Raw genomic sequence first — 18,733 nt, 5'->3', positions numbered from 1 at the left:
TAGATGATGTGAGGAAAAATTATTTACTTTTTTTAGCTAATTCACTACTTCAAGATTTTACAGCAAGTATGTGCAGGGACATCAAATTTGCAGGACGAATTGGACCAACACTCAGTGGCCACGTTATTGGGTACAGCACAGTAGTGAAACCCGGTGAGGTCCCCTGTTGCTGTAGCCCTCCACTTCTAGGTTCAATGAGTTTATCCATTCAGGGATACTCTTCTGCACAGCACTGTTGTTATCTGTGGCTATTTGAGTTACTGTGACCTTCCTGTCAACTTGAACTAGTCTGGCCATTCGCCTCCGACCTCTCTCATTAACGAAGTGTTTACGCCCACAGAACTGCTGCACACTCAATGTTTCTTCCTCTATTATTTTTCTCACCATTCTCTGTCAACTCTGGAGATTGTTGTGTGTGAAAATCCCAGGAAATCAGCAGATTCTGAGATACTCAAACCAATTCATCTATCACCAACAGTCATTCCATAGTCACTTAGATAACATTTCTTCTTCATTGTGATGTTTGGTTACAGCAACAACAGAACCTCTTGACCGTGTCTGCGTGCATTTGTGCATCAAGTTGCTGGCACCTGAGTAGTTGATTAGATATTTGCACTAATGTGCAAGTGTACAGGTGTAGCCAATAAAGAGTCCACTGAGTGCAGCAAGATCACACACCACATGCTAGTAATAGCCAGACAATACTGTATATTCTCACAAGGATTATTAAGACTGCCTAGGGCACTGGGCATATTTCCTCTTCTCTTCTTTCAAGTGATACCAATGGAGTTTTGCCATCTGCATGTAGTGAAAACTGCCCAGTGGATTATCGGCACCCAGTTGCCCACCATTGAGAACATCTACCATAAACACTGCCTGGGTAGGGTGAAAAGCATTATCAAAGATGCATCTCACCCTAACCGTGGACTTTTTACTCTCCTCCCTTACAGTAAGTGCTACAGGAGCCTCCACTCCCGCACTAGCAGGCACAGGAAGAGCTTCTTCCCTGAGGCTGTGACCCTGCTGAACCTCACATCACAGTGCTAAGCAGTATTGCACCCATATTGTACTGTCTCAGTACTTTTATATCTGTGTGCTGTAGCACTTACTTTTGATTCGCAGTTGTTTTGTAAATAACACTATTCTTTGCATTTCTGGTCAGATGTTAACTGCATTTCATTGGCTTTTTATCTGTACTCGGCACAATGAAAATAAAGTTGAATCAAATCTAATCTAATGAGAGGAGGCCCTCATCTCAGTGACAGGGAGCTCCTTGGACAGTGTTTGCAGTCTCTCAGGATAGGCACTGGATGGGGCATCTGAGAATCTATTGTCAGGATGCTAGAGTGAGACTGGAATCTGAAATTCACTCAGAAATGAGGAAAGATAAAAGTCAGCCACTGACAACGGCAGCTCTGATCAAAAGCAAATCAGTGGTTGTGAGGGCCTTTGCAACATCCTGAGAACGTGATTAGGGATGATGTTATTGTTTCTGTTCTCAGTCTATGTGGTATTCATTTGTATTAATGGATGAAGTGGGCATACTTTTGGTACAGTGTGGTGGCTGATTAAAATATTTTTTTTGGGGTCAGTTTGAATTTACCTGTTCGTTTTCTGAAGAACTTCTCCCTCAGTTTCAGGTGCTTTATGGGCAGAAGATAAAGTAAGAGGAGTTGTGGGAAGAGCGATCACAATCGATTGTCACTATGCACCAATGTACCGTTCACACACAAAGTATTGGTGCCGCATGTGGGATCACCAGTGTACAGTTTTAGTGGAAACAAATGGGACACAAGGACAGAGTGGAAGACGGTCAATCACAGATAACCCAGGGCCGGGAATATTTACTGTTACTGTGGAGGATCTTCGCTCTGGAGATACAGGGTGGTATAGATGTGGAATTACAACATCTGGCAACAATCCAACATTTGTCGTACATCTACGAGTCTCTGACAGTAAGTTTCTCAACAATTGAATTTATGTCCCCCACTGAAATGTCTGATCTATGGAAGGGCCATGGCAGCTCCGGTCAGCCAAGGCTCCACAACAGTGCAGAGACCTGTGAGGTGTGGGCAGGGGTCGAGAAACCTCACTTATGTTGTCTGACCCACTGACTGGCCAGTGATTTCCACTGGGAGGCTCAGCACATTATTCTGTCTCGGAACTGTATGAAATGTCACCCTGTCAGAATTTTGCATTCAGACTAAAACTAATAATTCAACAGTAACAGATCGATAAGAAACAAGTGATGATCATGGTCTAAATACTTCGAAAATTATAAAGAGTTAATCAGCCCCCAGAGAACAATAGACAGTGTTCAGTTCTTAGAGGGAAGGCCAGCCTGCTCCCCACCCCTTCCTCAGGGATGATTCAATTCCTCCCCCACCCTGCAGTCTCTTACACCATGCCCCCACTCCCAGAAGATATTACTCCCTGTACTCAGGCTGCCTTCCTAAGAGGCCACAGTCAGAGTGGATCAATAATAGCATGTCCTCCTCACCAACAATAAACACAGGCACATCTCAAATGTGAGTGTTTGGTCCTCTGCTCTACACACGTGACTGTGTGGCTCAGTTCTGCTCAAATGCCATCTATAAATTTGTGGATGACACCACTGTTGTTGGTAGACGAGTAAGCATACAGGGGTGAGTTGGATCAGCTGGTTGAGTGGTGTGACAGCAATAATTTTGCACTTAACGTCAGCGAAATCAAGGAAATGATTGCGGACTTTCAGAATGGGAAGTCAGGGGAACACATACTGTCACGTGTTCATCATAATAAATCTGATTCTAATTCAGATTCTTTGCATCCAGTTCACTTCTGGTGAGAAATATAATTGTAAACTGGCTCCCTGCAGCTGAGAGAGTTTGTAGCCCTGATTTTCACACTGACACATTTTTGTTATCATTACTGCTGTCCTGATCTGAAGACCTTCTATGTTCTGGCATAATGGCAGACGTGGTAGATCAGGTAGGTAGGAGGATATAGAGACACAGAGAGGTAAATGAGCTGGTGAGATTCCAAAATGGTGAGCCCTAGTTGAGATACAAAAATGGTGAAACTCGAGAGTGATTGATTTTTGATGTTTACTCAGTGTCTAAATATTTGATCCGCAGAACCCGTATCTGTTCCGGTACTTGGATTTCTGTCAGCTCCAAACGATTCACACCTTGCGGATTCAGCATCAATGTCATGTGAGTCTGTCCAGGGATCCCTTCCCATTCAATACTCATGGTATGAAAAGACACCATCTATGGATTCAAAGATCTCAAACACCAATGAACTGGATCTACATTGTCAACCTTTCAAACACCAACTCTATCAATATTACTGCAAAGCCACAAATATTCTTGGAACAAAATCCAGTGAAATGGTGAACATATCCATCTACAACAGAGGAGGGAAGTACAAGTATCTGATGGAATTGAGTCACGGGGGTAAGTTGTGGAGGGAGTGACTCCTTTGGGTGAACACTGTGGTGTAATTGAATGTGCGGTTTGTAATGAATGTTATATTCTTAGACTTGTATTTGTCTCCACCATGAAGTTTCCTGCCGAGAATGGAATGCCCTACCAGTCAGTAGCTGAGAAGTCCGTCCTTCACCAGAGAGCAACGTATCTCCAGCTCGCTCTAGCTGAATATGGTGGCTTTGTGTTTAAACTACTGACTGAGATTTTCTCATCTTTGAGAAGCAGTAAATAACCAAATATGCTCTTTCTAGATCTGTAAACATTTTCCTGTAGTGTATTTATTCTATAGAAAATAGGCAATCTAAAAAACCTCTAGAAAGCTCATGCAGTTAGTATAAGAACTCAAGATACTTGCAGTAGCAGGCCATTTCATCTCTTATTAGAAGGACTGTTCTATCTCAGGTTTCAACTCTTCTTCCCACAGTTCTCCATTCTTTGTCTATAAAAATGATTATCTACTTTCTCTTTAAGTACCCCCTTTGATTCAGCATCACAACCTCCCATGTGGAGAATTCCAGAGATGTGAACAAGTTCCTAAGCACCTCAGTTTTGAATCACCATATCCTTGTGATGAGAGTCCTTGATGTGGATGAATTGGACCCATATACTGGGATATCTGGAAGAAGGTTTGGATCTGAGCTCAAAACAAACACTAGACGAAATCACTTGTAGGCTTATGATTGAACACCGAACCTCATTTCAGCTATTTCTTGAACACTCAATCCTTGGTGCCCAGAATATGATTGGCAATAACTGGGTCAGTCCTTAATCTTTAAAGGGGCCACACCACCTATCCACACTCTGGGGAGTTAGAGCTCCTAAACCTCGGAAGCTGGCACAGATGGGTGTGTTGTAATCTTAACCTTGTTAATATGTTACAGATCCTCTAACAAATGTAAACACTTTGGCATCTCCTCTGTGATGCCCCTAAGGATCTTCCCCAGCAACACTGATGTTCAGTAATGCACAGGAAATATGTGTGAAAGCAATCATTTTTCACTCAAGGCATGAGTTTCCACTTGTCAATCATATACTCCTACTTGGGTGCGTTTGGAAAACACGTGAGACTGAATTTTCTTTCCTTGTTTCAACAGGACGTGAATATTCATGTGAAACATTTACAACAGCGTCAACTGCAAGGTAAACCACTTGATCCAGTTTTGCTGAAAGTACAATGTTCTCATTGCTGGTGCTATGATTGACCCTTTCTAATATTATGCTGTGTCTCCGTGATCAATCATTTTGAATCTTCTCTTCTTCTTGCACACTTTATCTACCAAATCTCTATGCCGAGCCACTCAACATCTGTTTTTTTCCTTAATGCATTAACTTGTTTTTCTTATCATGATAAAGTGCATTTTATTGTTGTCACTTCTTTTTGCCTTTCATAAATGCTCTGGTTAATTTATCCCACATTTGCTTCAATTTGCAAAGACTTCTATTGGCTTTTAGATGTGTTATGAAATTGTTGAACTTAATTCCTCCAACCCCACATAAACACTAGTCCAGAGAGTAATGAGTCTTTTTTCTGATCACCAAAGATTATCTTACTCAGTTCTATATTCATTTGTTATGTGCCATGTTGTATGACGTGCACGATCACGGTCTTTCCATAACCATGATTGTTCTTGGCAAATTTTTCTTCTGAAGTAGTCTGCTATTGATTTCTGCCGGGCAGTGCCTTTATAAGATGGCTGACCCAGCCATTATCAATACGCTTCAGAAATTATCTGGCTGGTGTAAGTGGTCGCATTACCAGGACTTGTGATATGCACCAGCTGCTCATACAACTATCCACCACCTGCACCACGTGACCCTGATTGGTGGGGGTGGTGTGGGGTGAAGCATGTTCTTTATCTGGCCCATGGTGATCTGCAGGCAAGCGGTGGGCTGCAGTACTTTATAGCTGCTTTGGTAGAGTCATATTTCCACCCTGGCACCCTAAGTTATCCATCTTAAGTTTTCTGAAGCAACACACACAAAATGCTGGAGAAAATCAGCAGACCAGGCAGCTTCTATGGAAAAGAGTCAACAGTTGATGTTTCAGGGAGAGACCCTTCATCAGGACTGGCAAGAAAGAGGAGAAGTCAGAGTAAGAAGGTGGGGAAAGAGGAGGAAAATGTACAAGGTGGTAGGTGATAGGTGTAACAGAGTGAGGGGAAGGAGGGGAAGGGTAAAGAGTTGGGAAATTGACTGGTGAAAGAGATAAAGGGCTGGAGAAGGTGTAATCTGATAGGAAAGGGCAGAAGACCATGGAAGAAATGGAAGGGGAAGGAGCACCAGAGGGAGGTAATGGATAGGTAAGGAGATAAGGTGAGAGAGGGAAACAGGAATGGTGAAATGTGAAGTGGGGGAGGGCAATATCCAGAAGTTTGAGAAATCAATGTTCGTGCCATCAGGTTGGAAGCTACCTGTTCAGAATATAAGGTGTTGCTCCTCCAACCAGAGTGTGGCCTCATCGCAGCAATAGAGGAAGGAGGCCATGGACTGACATGTCCCAATGGGAAAGGGAAGTAGAACTGAAATGGGTGGACACTGGGAGATCCAATGTTCTCTGGGGGACGGAGCATAGGTGCTCGGCGAAGCAGTCTTCCAATCTACGTCAGCTCTTACCGATATACATGAGGTGACACTGGGAGCACCGGACACAGTGAATGACCCCCAACAAACTCACAGGTGATCCCAACAAACTCACAGGTGAAGTGTCACCTCAGCTGCTGGGACTGTTTGGGGCCCTGAATGGTAGTGAGGGAGGAGGTGTAGGGGCAGGTGTGGCACTTGCTTGTGATTCTAATTTGTCTGCATGATTTCATGTCCTTTCTCCCTTTCACCATCAGTCACACGTCATTTATTATCTTTCACATCTATCCGCGTGGACTGTCTTCCTTACGGCAGTGTCCGCTTCCTTCAATTGTATTTCTTTATCATTGTCGCACCTCTGCACTTCACTATTTCCTTTTCTTCCTTTCCAAAATTTATTTTCACTTTGCAATTTCTGATTTACAGTCCTCATTTTTGTGCGGTCATGTCCCAGTAATGAGGTCTGTAACTGATGATCAGAGGTAATTCTCTCACTCACTCTGTCGAACACTCGTTTCGCCTCCTGTTTGAACTCCCCTGGCTCAGCTGCTTTACCTCACTCCACTCCACTGAGATTACAGCGGAAACACAAAGCCACCTCATTTCCTCGCACTGATTCTATATCTCTTCCCCTTTGCTCAGTTTCATGATATGGAAGGTGGGTCGTTGGATGCTCTTCGCTCTCCTGATGATCAGCACGATTTCAGTCATGTGGTTCACAAGAGAAACGAAGGTAGGCTTATGGACATCAGTGGAATCACTTTCAAATATACTGTTCATTTGAGGAAAAACATTTAAATACATGAATCTCTTCTTATCCTATGGTAAAACCATACTTTATGCAAATAATATGGCTCAGCTTTGACATGGTCTCTTGTATGTAGAATGATTGATGTATGTATGGAATGCTTCTTTCAGACAGAATTCCATTATGAGTGGCCATCTAAACTAAAGCATTGTTGAAAAATCTGATGGGTTGACCATTGCCTTTTCCAGAGACGTGATGAATCTGATCTTTTCAGCCTGATGGTCCAGGAGGTAAAGTGAAGACTCCCAGATTACACTGACTGTGCTGGAATTTTACATCAAGTTCGAACATTCATTCTTCAGCACACTTTGTGCAGTGAGAATTAAAATGAAAACCGAACAAGATAATGTTGCCATCCTTCAAGTCAATGACTTTAATTTTTGATTTCCTTCTCAAAATGTTACCCTCATTGATATCAATATTATGGCAGATTTATCTCTGCAGATGCCAACTGATTTGCTGGGTATTTCAATTATATGCTGCTTTCATTTCAATAGGTACATATAGAGAGCTCGAGTTTCATAGCCATTCAACCATACCTGAATATGCATGAATATAGCCAAATGAAAGAGTGTTATTCTGGGGCCAAGGTGCAAAACACAGTACCAACAGTCACACACAGCACAAAGCACTATAATACATGTAAAATAACAAACATGTTTCTATATCAGTAAAATACAGTCACACAAGACCCTAAGTCCCATGAATGTTGCAAAAATCTGCAGTCAAACACAAAATGGCTTGTCTTCTGCTGAGTGAACACTGGGAGGCAGCACTGTCTCCAGTTTGGATGCTGTGCCACACTGCCTCCAGTGGAGGGCACCAACTCTGATGCCTCTCTCATGGGTGGCTGTAAACAGACAGCACAGCTTGGGGCCAAGTCCTTTCTATGACTAAGGCCACACAGCTGTCCTGCCATCGGCCTGTAAATCAGTGATACTGACCTGCAGCATTACACATTACCAGTCCCCAGCAGTGTTGTGCGACCTCAAGAAAAGCGAATAAGACAATCACTCACTGCTAGACTTCGCGCACCAATGCCTCTCTGTTGCATGCAGCATCACCGTCCACACCAGATCTGGCTCCTTCAGTTTCTCCACCAACGAACAACTCTCAAATGGGTTAGACCAGCAGTACTTTCAGTTCTTAATGCTCAGCAGGTTCTTGCGACCCTGTTGGAGCTGCAGCAATCAAACGCGCCACTATCTTATTTTGCTTTTGTGTGTTCAGAAATATTGATACATAGTGATTGCTGTGATGAATTATTCAATATGGGTACTTTTGATGTAACTGTACAAAAGTGATAAAGGACCAGGAGCAATAGAAAGTAATATAGGGAACTGAATAAAATGAGTGATGCACAACTTTTTGCATGTTGTATCAGTCATCGGGGTGTGTGTATATCAAAGCTGATCTGTGACTGTAACCCAAGATTGTACAATAAATCATCCTATTTGAAAATGACAGAAGCGGAGCTCTGTTGTTGTAATCAAGAAGTTAGAAAACATAGATTACTCACTCCTAATCAGGTACAAATGATCAGGTGTCATAACATCCTTCATTTGATATGTGAGAAAGTGATGCAACATGACCAGAGTCTGGTTCGAGTTCATGATCTCTTCAGGTCACGGTTATCTCATGAGTGTTGATTAGCCACAGATATTTCCAGATGCAGTTGCCCCACTGATGAATCCGGACCTCTTAAACCTGAGCTTGTCAATGCTCTGAGGGAAGGAATGCTTAAAATCCAGCCTGACCCTGTCGTGGGACATCACAAAGCACTTCAGAAACACAGAGTGGAAAACATTGCAATATTCCACTGTTCAGTTTACAAGATTGGTGTTAGGTTCCAGCAAATATGATTAAACAGCATCTTCACTCATTTCACCAAATTGTTGTAAGGTGTTGATGCTCTAATCCAGCCGTAGAAACACAGGAAGTGTTTCATATCTCAGAATCAGGTTTGTTATCACCGGCATGTGTTGTGAAATTTGTTAATTTAGCAATACATGGTAATATAGAAATTTTTAAAAATACATCAATTACAGTAAATATATATGTATATTGAATAAATTAAAAATATCCCAAAAACAGAAGCAATATATATTTTTTAAAAGTGAGGTAGTGTTCATGGGTTCAATGTGCATTTAGGAATCAGATGCAGAGGGGAAGAAGCTGTTCCTGAATCGCTGAGTCTGTGCCTTCAGGCTTCTGTACCTCCTTCCTGACAGTAACAAGGAAAAGAGGGCGTATCCTGGGTGGTGGGGGTCCTCAATAACGGATGCCAACTTTCTGAGGCTCCGCTCCTTGAAGACATCTTGGATACTATGGAGGCTAGTATCCAAGATGGAGCTGACTTATTTTACAACTTTCTGTAGCTTCTTTCAGTCCTGTTCAGTAGCCCTCCCCTATCCTCCATACCAGCCTGTCACAATGCTTTCTATAGTACATCTATAGAAGTTTTTGAGTGGTTTAGCTGAGAAGCCAAATATCTTTGATCTTCCAATGAAACATAGCCACTGTCTTGCCTTCTTTATAGCTGCATCAATATGTTGGGACCTGCTTAGATTCTCAGAGATCTTGACACCCAGGAACTTGAAACCGCTTACTCTCTGTACTTCTGATCCCTCTGTGAGGATTGGTATGTGCTCCTTCATCTTACCTTTCCTGAAGTCCACAATCAACTCTTTCATTTTACTGATGTTGAATGCGAGGTTGTTGTTGTGATACCACTCCACTAGGTCTCGGTCCTGTACGTCCTCTCTTATCTATCTGAGACTCTACCAACAATGGTTGCATCATCAGAAAATATATACTGGCATTTAAGCTATGCCTAGCCACACAGTCATAAATTAAGTATAGAGTGATTAGAGCAGTGGGCAAAGCACACACCCCTGAGGTGTTCCAGTGTTGATCGTCAACGAGGAGGAGATATTATTTCCAATCCACTCAGATTGTGGTCTTCAGTTAGGAAGCTGCGGATCCAATTGCAGAGAGAGGTAGAGAGGCCCAGGATCCGAATTTATAACTGAACTGTGGGAATGATGATGTTAAATGCTGAGCTATATTCAACAAACAGCATCTGACATAGCAGTTTTTATTGTCCAGGTGATGTAAGACCGTGTGAAGAGCCATTGAGATTGAGTCTGCCATAGATCCATTGTGGTGACTGGCCAATTCCAGTGGGCCTTTGGTCCTTGGTGAGGCTGGAGTTGACTCTAGCCATGACCAACCTCTCAAAGTATTTCATCGCCATAGACGTGAGTGCAACTAGACGATAGTCATTAAGGCAGCTCATACTGGTCACAGGTATATAGTTGCCCTTTTGAAGCAGGTGGGGACTTCCGACCGTAGCAGTGGTAGTTTGAAAATGTCCTTGAATACTCCCACCAGTCAGATGGCACAAATTTTCAGAGCCTCCCCAGGTACTCCATCGGGGCCTTCTGCCTTGCGAGGGTTCACCCTCCCGAAAGCAGCCTGACATTGGCCTCAGAGGCAGTGATCACAGGGTCCCCTGGTGCCGCAGGGATCTTCACAGCTGTAGTAATATTCTCCCTTCCAAAGGGGGCATAGAAGGCATTGAGCTCATCTGGTAGTAATGTAGGAAGCAATGTCCCGCAAACCCTGCCAGAGTTGACGTGCATCCGATGCCACCTCCAACCATGCTCAGAATTGTATCTTCACTCTTGAAATAGCCCTCCACAAGTCATACCTGATTTTTCTTGTGCAGGCCTGGGTCGCCAGATTTAAATGCCATAGAACTAGCCCTCAGCAGATGATGTGCCTCCTGGTTCATCTGCGGCATTTGGTTTGGGAATGTACAGCCAGTTCTCGTAGACAAATACTCATCCACACAGGATTTAATGAAGTTGATAACAACTGCAGCATACTCGTCCAGATTCGAAAGTGAATCCCTGAATACAGTCAATCTGAATCGCTGCGTCTGGAATGGAAGGGGTTAACCAGGATTCTATGAAACAAATGATTCAAGCAGTCCTAATGTCCCTTCTGATACTTCACCGTAGTTCTGAGATCTTCAATTTTATTTACTAGAGACTGTACGATTCCCAGCAAGATAGTCGGTACTGGAAGGTGAAATCCCCATTTTCTTAAATACACCCACATCCCTGATCGGCAGCCACGTTTCTTTGAGGAGTCAGAGAACCACGCAGCATGAACTGAATAGATCACATTTCAATTAATATCTAACAATTTGACCAGGTGAGCAATCATATGGCGGATTTATAAATCCAAGAGATTCTGCAGATGCTGGAAATCCAGAGAAACACACACAAAATGCTGGATGAGTTCAGCTGGTCAGGCAGCATCTATGGAAAGGAATAAGAAATTGATGTTTCAGGCTGAGACCCTTCATTAGGACTGGATCATGAGGACATGTTGTGGAACATTGTGAAAAAAATACAACCTCACCCTTCTTCTTCTATTCCCCACTCTGGCTTCTTACCTCTTCTCAGCTGCCTTTCACCTTCACCTACATTCCCTCCCCTTTCCCTTCTCCTATGGCCCACTATCCTCCCCTATCAGATTCCATTCTCTCCAGCCCTTTATTTATCCTACCCACCTGGTGTCACCTATCACCTTCGAGATATCCTCTTTTCCCTCCCCCCATATTTTTATTCTAGTGTCTTCTGCCCAGTCCTGTAGAAGGTTCACAGCTGGAAATGTCGGCTGTTTATTCATTTCATTAGATGCTGCCTGACCTGCTGAGTTCCTCCAACTATGTTGTGTATGTTACTTCGGAATTCCAGTATCTGCATAATTTCTTGTTGTTGTACTGAATATTGTGGAATTGGCAATTTCCATTAGCTGACAAGGTGAGTGAGGGTGTGCTAGGTTAGAGGTGAGAGAGAACATAGGGTCAATAGATACTGTACATGTGGCCTGTCCAAATTCTGTCCTGTATCATTCTATGAGAAATATTTAAATGACTCACGCAGACCATTTCCATTTCCTGATTTGACTCAAGAACAGAGCTGGCATGAATTTTACCACCGTGATAATGTGTAATGTGTAATTCGATCCACTATTTCACCCTAGTACTGAACTGAAGTAAAGTGAAATCCCATCGTAGCTTTTGAAACTACACTGACCAATACAATGCATTTCAGAAGAGGTGAATTTAAAAGTTGGCTCAAAAGATCTGACACAGTCTTGAAAGGAAATGAAGCTATGTATTGCATGCTGAGTTTGTTTGCATGAAAGGCCCCTTCTACGTCATGTCTGCTCCCTGCATTGCTCTCGAGAGGCAGCTTCTCCAAAACAGATTTGACTGAATTATCACCAAGGCAGATCCAGAAGGATATGCAAATCTTGGAGTTCAGGTCCATAACTCTGTGAAGGTGGCAACATAGACAGATGTAATTTTGGTGGTAAAACAGCCTTCAGTCAGGACATTAACCAAAAAAGTTATGAATGCATGTAACAGCTGTATAAAACTTTGCTTAAGACACATTTGGAGTATGTGCGTAGTTCTGGTAGCTACATAATGGGAAAGGTGCAAACCCTTCAGGGGAGCAACTGAAGAAAAGGTTTGCTTGCTTATTTTCTGGATGAGAGCATGTAAGTTGCATGCAGAAGTTGTATAAACAAGGATTGTTTTCTCTGGAGACTGATCAATAGGAATTTTTTTTTATTTTGTTAAATATAACTATGAGTTTTTCATATTGTCACATATCACACTTCATTTGGTTTGCTAAGGTTTCAAAATCGGACTTCCTGCTCCTTCCTTCCTTATTTTGATTTGACAGTTATTTTCACAATGTCCACTCTCTTATTTACACAATGATCCCCCTCCACTCAGATTCTATGCAGGGTCTTGACCCAAACCTTCGACAGTTCTCTTCCCCCTGACAGACACTGCATGGCCTGCTGAGTTCCTGCGGGAGTTTTCTCTGAAATTCCAGTTTCCAGCATCTTTGGTGTCTACAAATATTCACGCTCTGTTCTGGAAATGATGCACGACCCCCAATCTGAAATGGATTATGAAAATCTCCCATACTGGTTGTCACTCACTGGGTAGGAAATGAATTAGACGAATCAAAATCCACATTGTTTTATTTGCAGATACCAGGTCAGCACTGGTCTGTTCACAGCGTTCTGAATGAGGTAGCTGAAGAGATCGTGGAAGCATTAGCAGTGATCTTCCAAATGTGGTTCCAGAGGACTGAAAAATTACAAATGTCAGGCATCATTAAGAAAGGAGGGAGACAAAAGTAGGATATTATAGGCAAATTACTGACTTCAGTGGTTGGTAAGATGTTAGAATCCATTATTAAGGCCTGGATGGTGGTTCATAAATGAAGGGTGCTGTTTTTGCTGTGACAATGCTCCTTGTAAATGTGCTCAACAGTGAGGCGGGGCGAAGGGGGGTTATCTGCGATGAACTGGGCTGTATCCACCACCTTTTGTAGGTTTTTCTGTTCAAGGGCATTGGTGTTTTTATACCATGCCATGATGCAACCAGTAAGAATGCTCTCCACAGTGCATCTATAGAACTTTTTCAACGTTTTAGATGGCATTTTGTTCTTTGCAAACTTCCAAGAAAATAAGGCACTGCCATGCCTTCTTTGTAATGGCAGTTAAGTGCTGGACCCGGGGCAGATCCAAAGAGGTTAATGTTACTGACTCTTCCCATCTCTGGATCCCCTGATGAGGACTGGCTCATGGACCTCTGGCTTCCTCCTCCATGGTCAATAACCGGCTCTTTGGTTTTGCTGATGCTGAGTGAGAGGTGGTTGTTGTGACACCATTCAGTCAGATTTTCAATCATCCTCCAACATGCTGATTGAAGACATACAAATGCTGGAGGAACTCGACAATACAGGCAGCATCTATATAAAAGAATAAGCAGTTGATATTTCAGGCTGAGACCCTTCATTGAACCCATTTTCAGGTCAGGGACCCCTCCTCAGATCTGGATAAAAAGTGGAAGACTGTCAGTTTAGAAAGCAGATCTTGTCAGAGGAAAGATGTGTAAGTTAAAAGACGATACAGTTCTGTCTCAGGTGATGAAACCCTGATTTATGGACACTTCTACATATGAACAAGACTCTGTAATATTGCTTAATTCAAAAGTCCAATGTATGTATATGTACATATATCTACACATGACATGAAGATTGTTGATGTTGTGGATGGCACAGACGGTTGTTGAATGTTACGACAGGATAAAGACAGGATGCAGTGCTGGGTGGAGAAGTGGTAGATGGAGGTTAACACCGCAACATGTGAAGTGGTACATTTTGGATGATCAAACTTGAAGGTTAATGGCAGGATTCCTAACAATGAGGAGAAATCGAGGGATATTGGGGCCCAAGTCTGTGGTAGATTCCTCCAATTTGCTGTGCAATTTGAAAGGGTGGAAAAGAAGGTGTATGAGGTGTTGGAATTCACTAGTCAAGGGGATTGAGTTCAAGAGATGCAAGGTAATGTTACCGCTCTATAAACCTCTGGTAGGGTCACACGGAGTATTGTGCTCGGTTCTGATTGCCTCATTGTAAGGATGTTGTTGAAGTTTTAGGGACAGTGCAGAGGAGGTTTACCAGGATGCTATCTGCATCAGAGAACATGTCTCATGAGGAAAAGTAAAAGTTGAGTCAGCCGGTGCTTTTGTCTTTGGAGCAAACGAGGGTGAGAGGTAACTTGGTAGACAGGTGTAGAAGAGGAGTATAAGACATAGAGTGGACAACCAGCACTTAATTCTCATCCATTTATGATGAGTGGAGGAAAGTTTAGGGGAGATGTAAGAGGTAGAATTTTTTTTTACACAGAGTGGTGGGTCCCTGCAACGCACTGCAGGCATGGTGGTAGAGGCTGATACAATAGGGATATTTAGAGGCTCTCAGGTGGGCAAATACATACATGTATGAAAATATAGGGTTATATACTGTGTAGGATGGAAGGATTAGATTGATCATGGGGTATAGATTAGCACAACACTGTGGGGTGAAGGGCCTGTACTATGCTGTATGTTCTCCATTCTTACAAATAACAGAACTAGTTTCCTTTCTCTCCTCTTTTCAGAATTACTCTTTCTTGTCAGTTTTATATGCAGTTGATGCCTTTCATTACAATACCATGGAGGTATGGATATGATATTGAGTGATATTTGTTGTGCTTTCTGACATACGGGTAAAATTGGCCTGGAGGTATCTGCAAAAACAGAACCCATTCATTACTCAGGGATAGTCCTTATGGAGATTGATTAAGATTGATCTGATTAGTTGATAGGTGAAGCCCAGCCCACCAGTGAATACATCTGCAAAGGAATCCTGGCACTAGAGAGCAGAATCCATCATGAAGGACCCCCACCATCCAGACATGCTCTCTTCTTGTTGCTGCCAATGGAAAGGAGGTACAGGAGCCTCAGATCCCACACTACCAGGTTCAGGAACAATTCAGCCATCAGGCTCCTGAACCAGCATGGATTAATTTCACTCACTTCAACCCTGAAATGATCACTGAACACAACCTCTGAACTCACCTTCAAGGAATCTACAACACATGTTCTCAGTTTTATATATTTATTTATTTATTTATTGTATTTTCAGTTTGTCTTCCTTTACAGATTGTTTCTTTGTCCATATCTCTGTGTTAATCTTCATTGAATCTGTTGTATTTCTTTGTCCCACTGTGAACACCAGCAAGGAAATGACTTTCTGGGTGGCATATGCTGACATAATTGTATTTTGATAATAAATTTACCACGTACTTTTGGAACTTTGATAAGGTGCATGATTGCTGACGTTTCAGAACACATTTTGTAGAAATGGAGTGAGAAAGAGACACAAGAATGAAAATTTCCAATCACTGTACAAAGGTCTTAAAGGAGAATGAGCTATGGAAATACAAGTTGTGTGCTGAATAAAATGAGTGAGCTGCAAATTACTGCAACTTGCTTTGGTCATCAGGGCATGAGTCTGCAAAGAGAAGGTATAACTTTTCTCAGTACTGATCTGTGACTGTAACCCATGAATGTACAATAAAGCATCTTATAAATGAGAGAAGGTGAACTGCATTATTGTCATTATAATCAGTGTAGTCTATGGTGACATATGTACTTTGCTGGTAGACATAATTTGAATGTTGGACTTTGAAATGCACCATTCACAATTTGGGAATATCACATTATATCCTTCACCAGCTGTGTGAGGATGTGAAGCGGTAACACCAGAGTCTGTTTGGAGGTCTTGATCTCTTCAGCTCAAGGTTATCTGATGGATGTTGATGAGCCGGAGATAATTCCAGATGCAGTGGTCCCACTTGTGAATTTGGGCCTGTTAAACCTGAGCTTGTTAAAGGTCTGAGGGAAGGAACTTGCTTTGTGTTTTTTCTACTGCAAATCAACACATTTCACATCAGAAGGCAGTGTAAATAAATCTGATTCAGATTTTGAAAGCGACCCTTTCTCTGAACCAGATTCCCTAAAGCAATTCTCAAAGGACATGGTTCAAAATTCTGTGGCTCTTTACTTGACTTACAAAACAGAATTTAGGGAAGTTCCAATGGATGCCTGACGAAAACAAATTGTTCTGTCATCTTCCTGCATTGCTCCATCATTTAAGACCAAAAGAACAAAAGAGATAGGAACAGAATTAGTCCATTTAGCCCATTCACTCTGCTCCACCGTTCCATAGAGACTGATTTATCATCCCCCTCAACCACATTCGCATTGTAACCTTTGGACAATCTCACCAGTCAAAAACCTATCAAACTCTGCTATAAACATACCCAATTACATGGCCCCCATAGCTGCCTGTGGCAGTGAATTCCACAGATTCATCACCACCTGGCTAAAGAAATTCCTCCTCATCTCTCACTTAAAAGGACCTCTTTGTATTTTGAGGCTATACCCTCTGGTCTGAGACTCCCCCACTATTGGAAACATCCTCTCCACATACACTCCATTGAGGTTCAAAGCTCTTCACTGTTCAAGAGGTTTCAATGAAATTTCCCCATCATTCTTCTGAACTCCAGCAAGTACAGGCCCAGAGCCATCAAACAATTCTTACACATTAACCCTTTCATTCCTGGAGTCATTCTCATGAATCTCTTCTGGATCCTCTCCAGTTACAGAACATACTTTAATAGTTAAGGGGCCCAAGATCGTTCACCATATTCCAGGTGAGGAACAGGACTTCTTGGAATGTATGCGGGATGGTTTTCTGAACCAACATGTCGAGGAACCAGCTAGAGAGCAGGCCATTCTGGACTGGGTATTCAGCAACGAGGAAGGGTTAATTAGCAATCTTGTCGTGAGAGGTCCCTTGGGTAAGAGTGACCATAATATGGTGGAATTCTTCATTAAGATGAAGACAGACATAGTTAATTCAGAAACAAAGGTTCTGAACTTAAAGAAGGGTAACTTTGAAGGTATGAGATGTGAATTAGCTAAGATAGACTGGCAAATGACACTTAAAGGGTTGACAGTGGATATGCAATGGCAAGCATTTAAAGATCGCATGGATGAACTACAACAATTGTTCATCCCAGTCTGGCAAAAGAATAGACCAGGGAAGGTAGCGCACCCTTGGCTGACAAGGGAAATTAGGGATAGTATCAATTCCAAAGAAGGAACATACAATATAGCCAGAAAAAGCGGCTCACCTGAGGACTGGGAGAAATTCAGAGTCCAGCAGAGGAGGACAAAGGGCTTAATTAGGAAAGGGAAAGAAGATTATGATAGAAAACTGGCAGGGAACATAAAAACTGACTGTAAACGCTTTTATAGATATGTGAAAAGAAAAAGACTGGTTAAGACAAATGTCGGTCCCTTACAGTCAGAAACAGGTGAATTGATCTTGGGGAACAAGGACATGGCAGACCAATTGAATAACTAATTTAGTTCTGTCTTCACTAAGGAGGACATAAATAATCTTCCAGAAATAGTAGGGGACCGAGTGTCCAGTGAGATAGAGGAACTGAGGGAAATACATGTTAGTAGGGAAGTGGTGTTAGGTAAATTGAAGGGATTAAAGGCAGATAAATCCCCAGGGCCAGATGGTCTGCATCCCAGAGTGCTTAAGGAAGTAGCCCAAGAAATAGTGGATGCATTAGTGATAATTTTTCAAAACTCGTTAGATTCTGGACTAGTTCCTGAGGATTGGAGGGTGGCTAATGTAACCCCACTTTTTAAAAAAGGAGGGAGAGAAAAACCAGGGAATTATAGACCGGTTAGCCTAACATCAGTGGTGGGGAAAATGCTAAAGTCAATTATCAAAGATGTGATAACAGTACATTTGAAAAGTGGTGAAATCATCGGACAAAGTCAGCATGGATTTGTGAAAGGAAAATCATATCTGACGAATCTCATGGAATTTTTTGAGGATGTAACTAGTAGAGTGGATAGGGGAGAACCAGTGGATGTGGTATACTTGGATTATCAAAAGGCTTTTGACAAGGTCCCACGCAGCAGATTAGTGTGCAAACTTAAAGCACATGGTATTGGGGGTATGGTATTGATGTGGATAGAGAATTGGTTGGTAGACAGGAAGCAAAGAGTGGGAATAAACGGGACCTTTTCAGAATGGCAGGCAGTGACTAGTGGGGTACCGCAAGGCACAGTGCTGGGACCCCAGTTGTTTACAATATATATTAATGACTTAGACGAGGGAATTAAATGCAGCATCTCCAAGTTTGCGGATGACATGAAGCTGGGCGGCAGTGTTAGCAGTGAGGAGGATGCTAAGAGAATGCAGGGTGACTTGGATAGGTTAGGTGAGTGGGCAAATTCATGGCAGATGCAATTTAATGTGGATAAATGTGAGGTTATCCACTTTGGTGGCAAAAATAGGAAAACAGATTATTATCTGAATGGTGGCCAATTAGGAAAAGGGGAGGTGCAACGAGACCTGGG

At 42.4% G+C, this 18,733-nt stretch overlaps 2 protein-coding genes across 2 annotated transcripts in view; one reads left to right on the top strand and one right to left on the bottom strand.

Moving 5' to 3' along the window:
• The window catches only part of LOC134355857 (uncharacterized), a 545,005-nt gene that overhangs the window by 157,603 nt on the left and 368,669 nt on the right, over positions 1-18,733 (bottom strand). The window lies entirely within an intron of this gene.
• LOC134355435 (uncharacterized) overlaps positions 1-18,733 on the top strand; it is a 68,521-nt gene that overhangs the window by 15,093 nt on the left and 34,695 nt on the right. Inside the window, exons 4-5 of the mRNA XM_063065304.1 lie at positions 1,635-1,955; positions 3,117-3,437. Coding sequence (XP_062921374.1) covers positions 1,635-1,955; positions 3,117-3,437 — 642 coding nt within the window. The remainder of the gene's footprint in view (positions 1-1,634; positions 1,956-3,116; positions 3,438-18,733) is intronic.

This window comes from Mobula hypostoma, chromosome 13 (genome assembly GCF_963921235.1).
Source record: "Mobula hypostoma chromosome 13, sMobHyp1.1, whole genome shotgun sequence".
Classification (NCBI taxonomy): domain Eukaryota; kingdom Metazoa; phylum Chordata; class Chondrichthyes; order Myliobatiformes; family Myliobatidae; genus Mobula; species Mobula hypostoma.
Note: the sequence above shows the minus strand (reverse complement) of the source record. Positions and strands in the feature narration are given on the sequence as shown.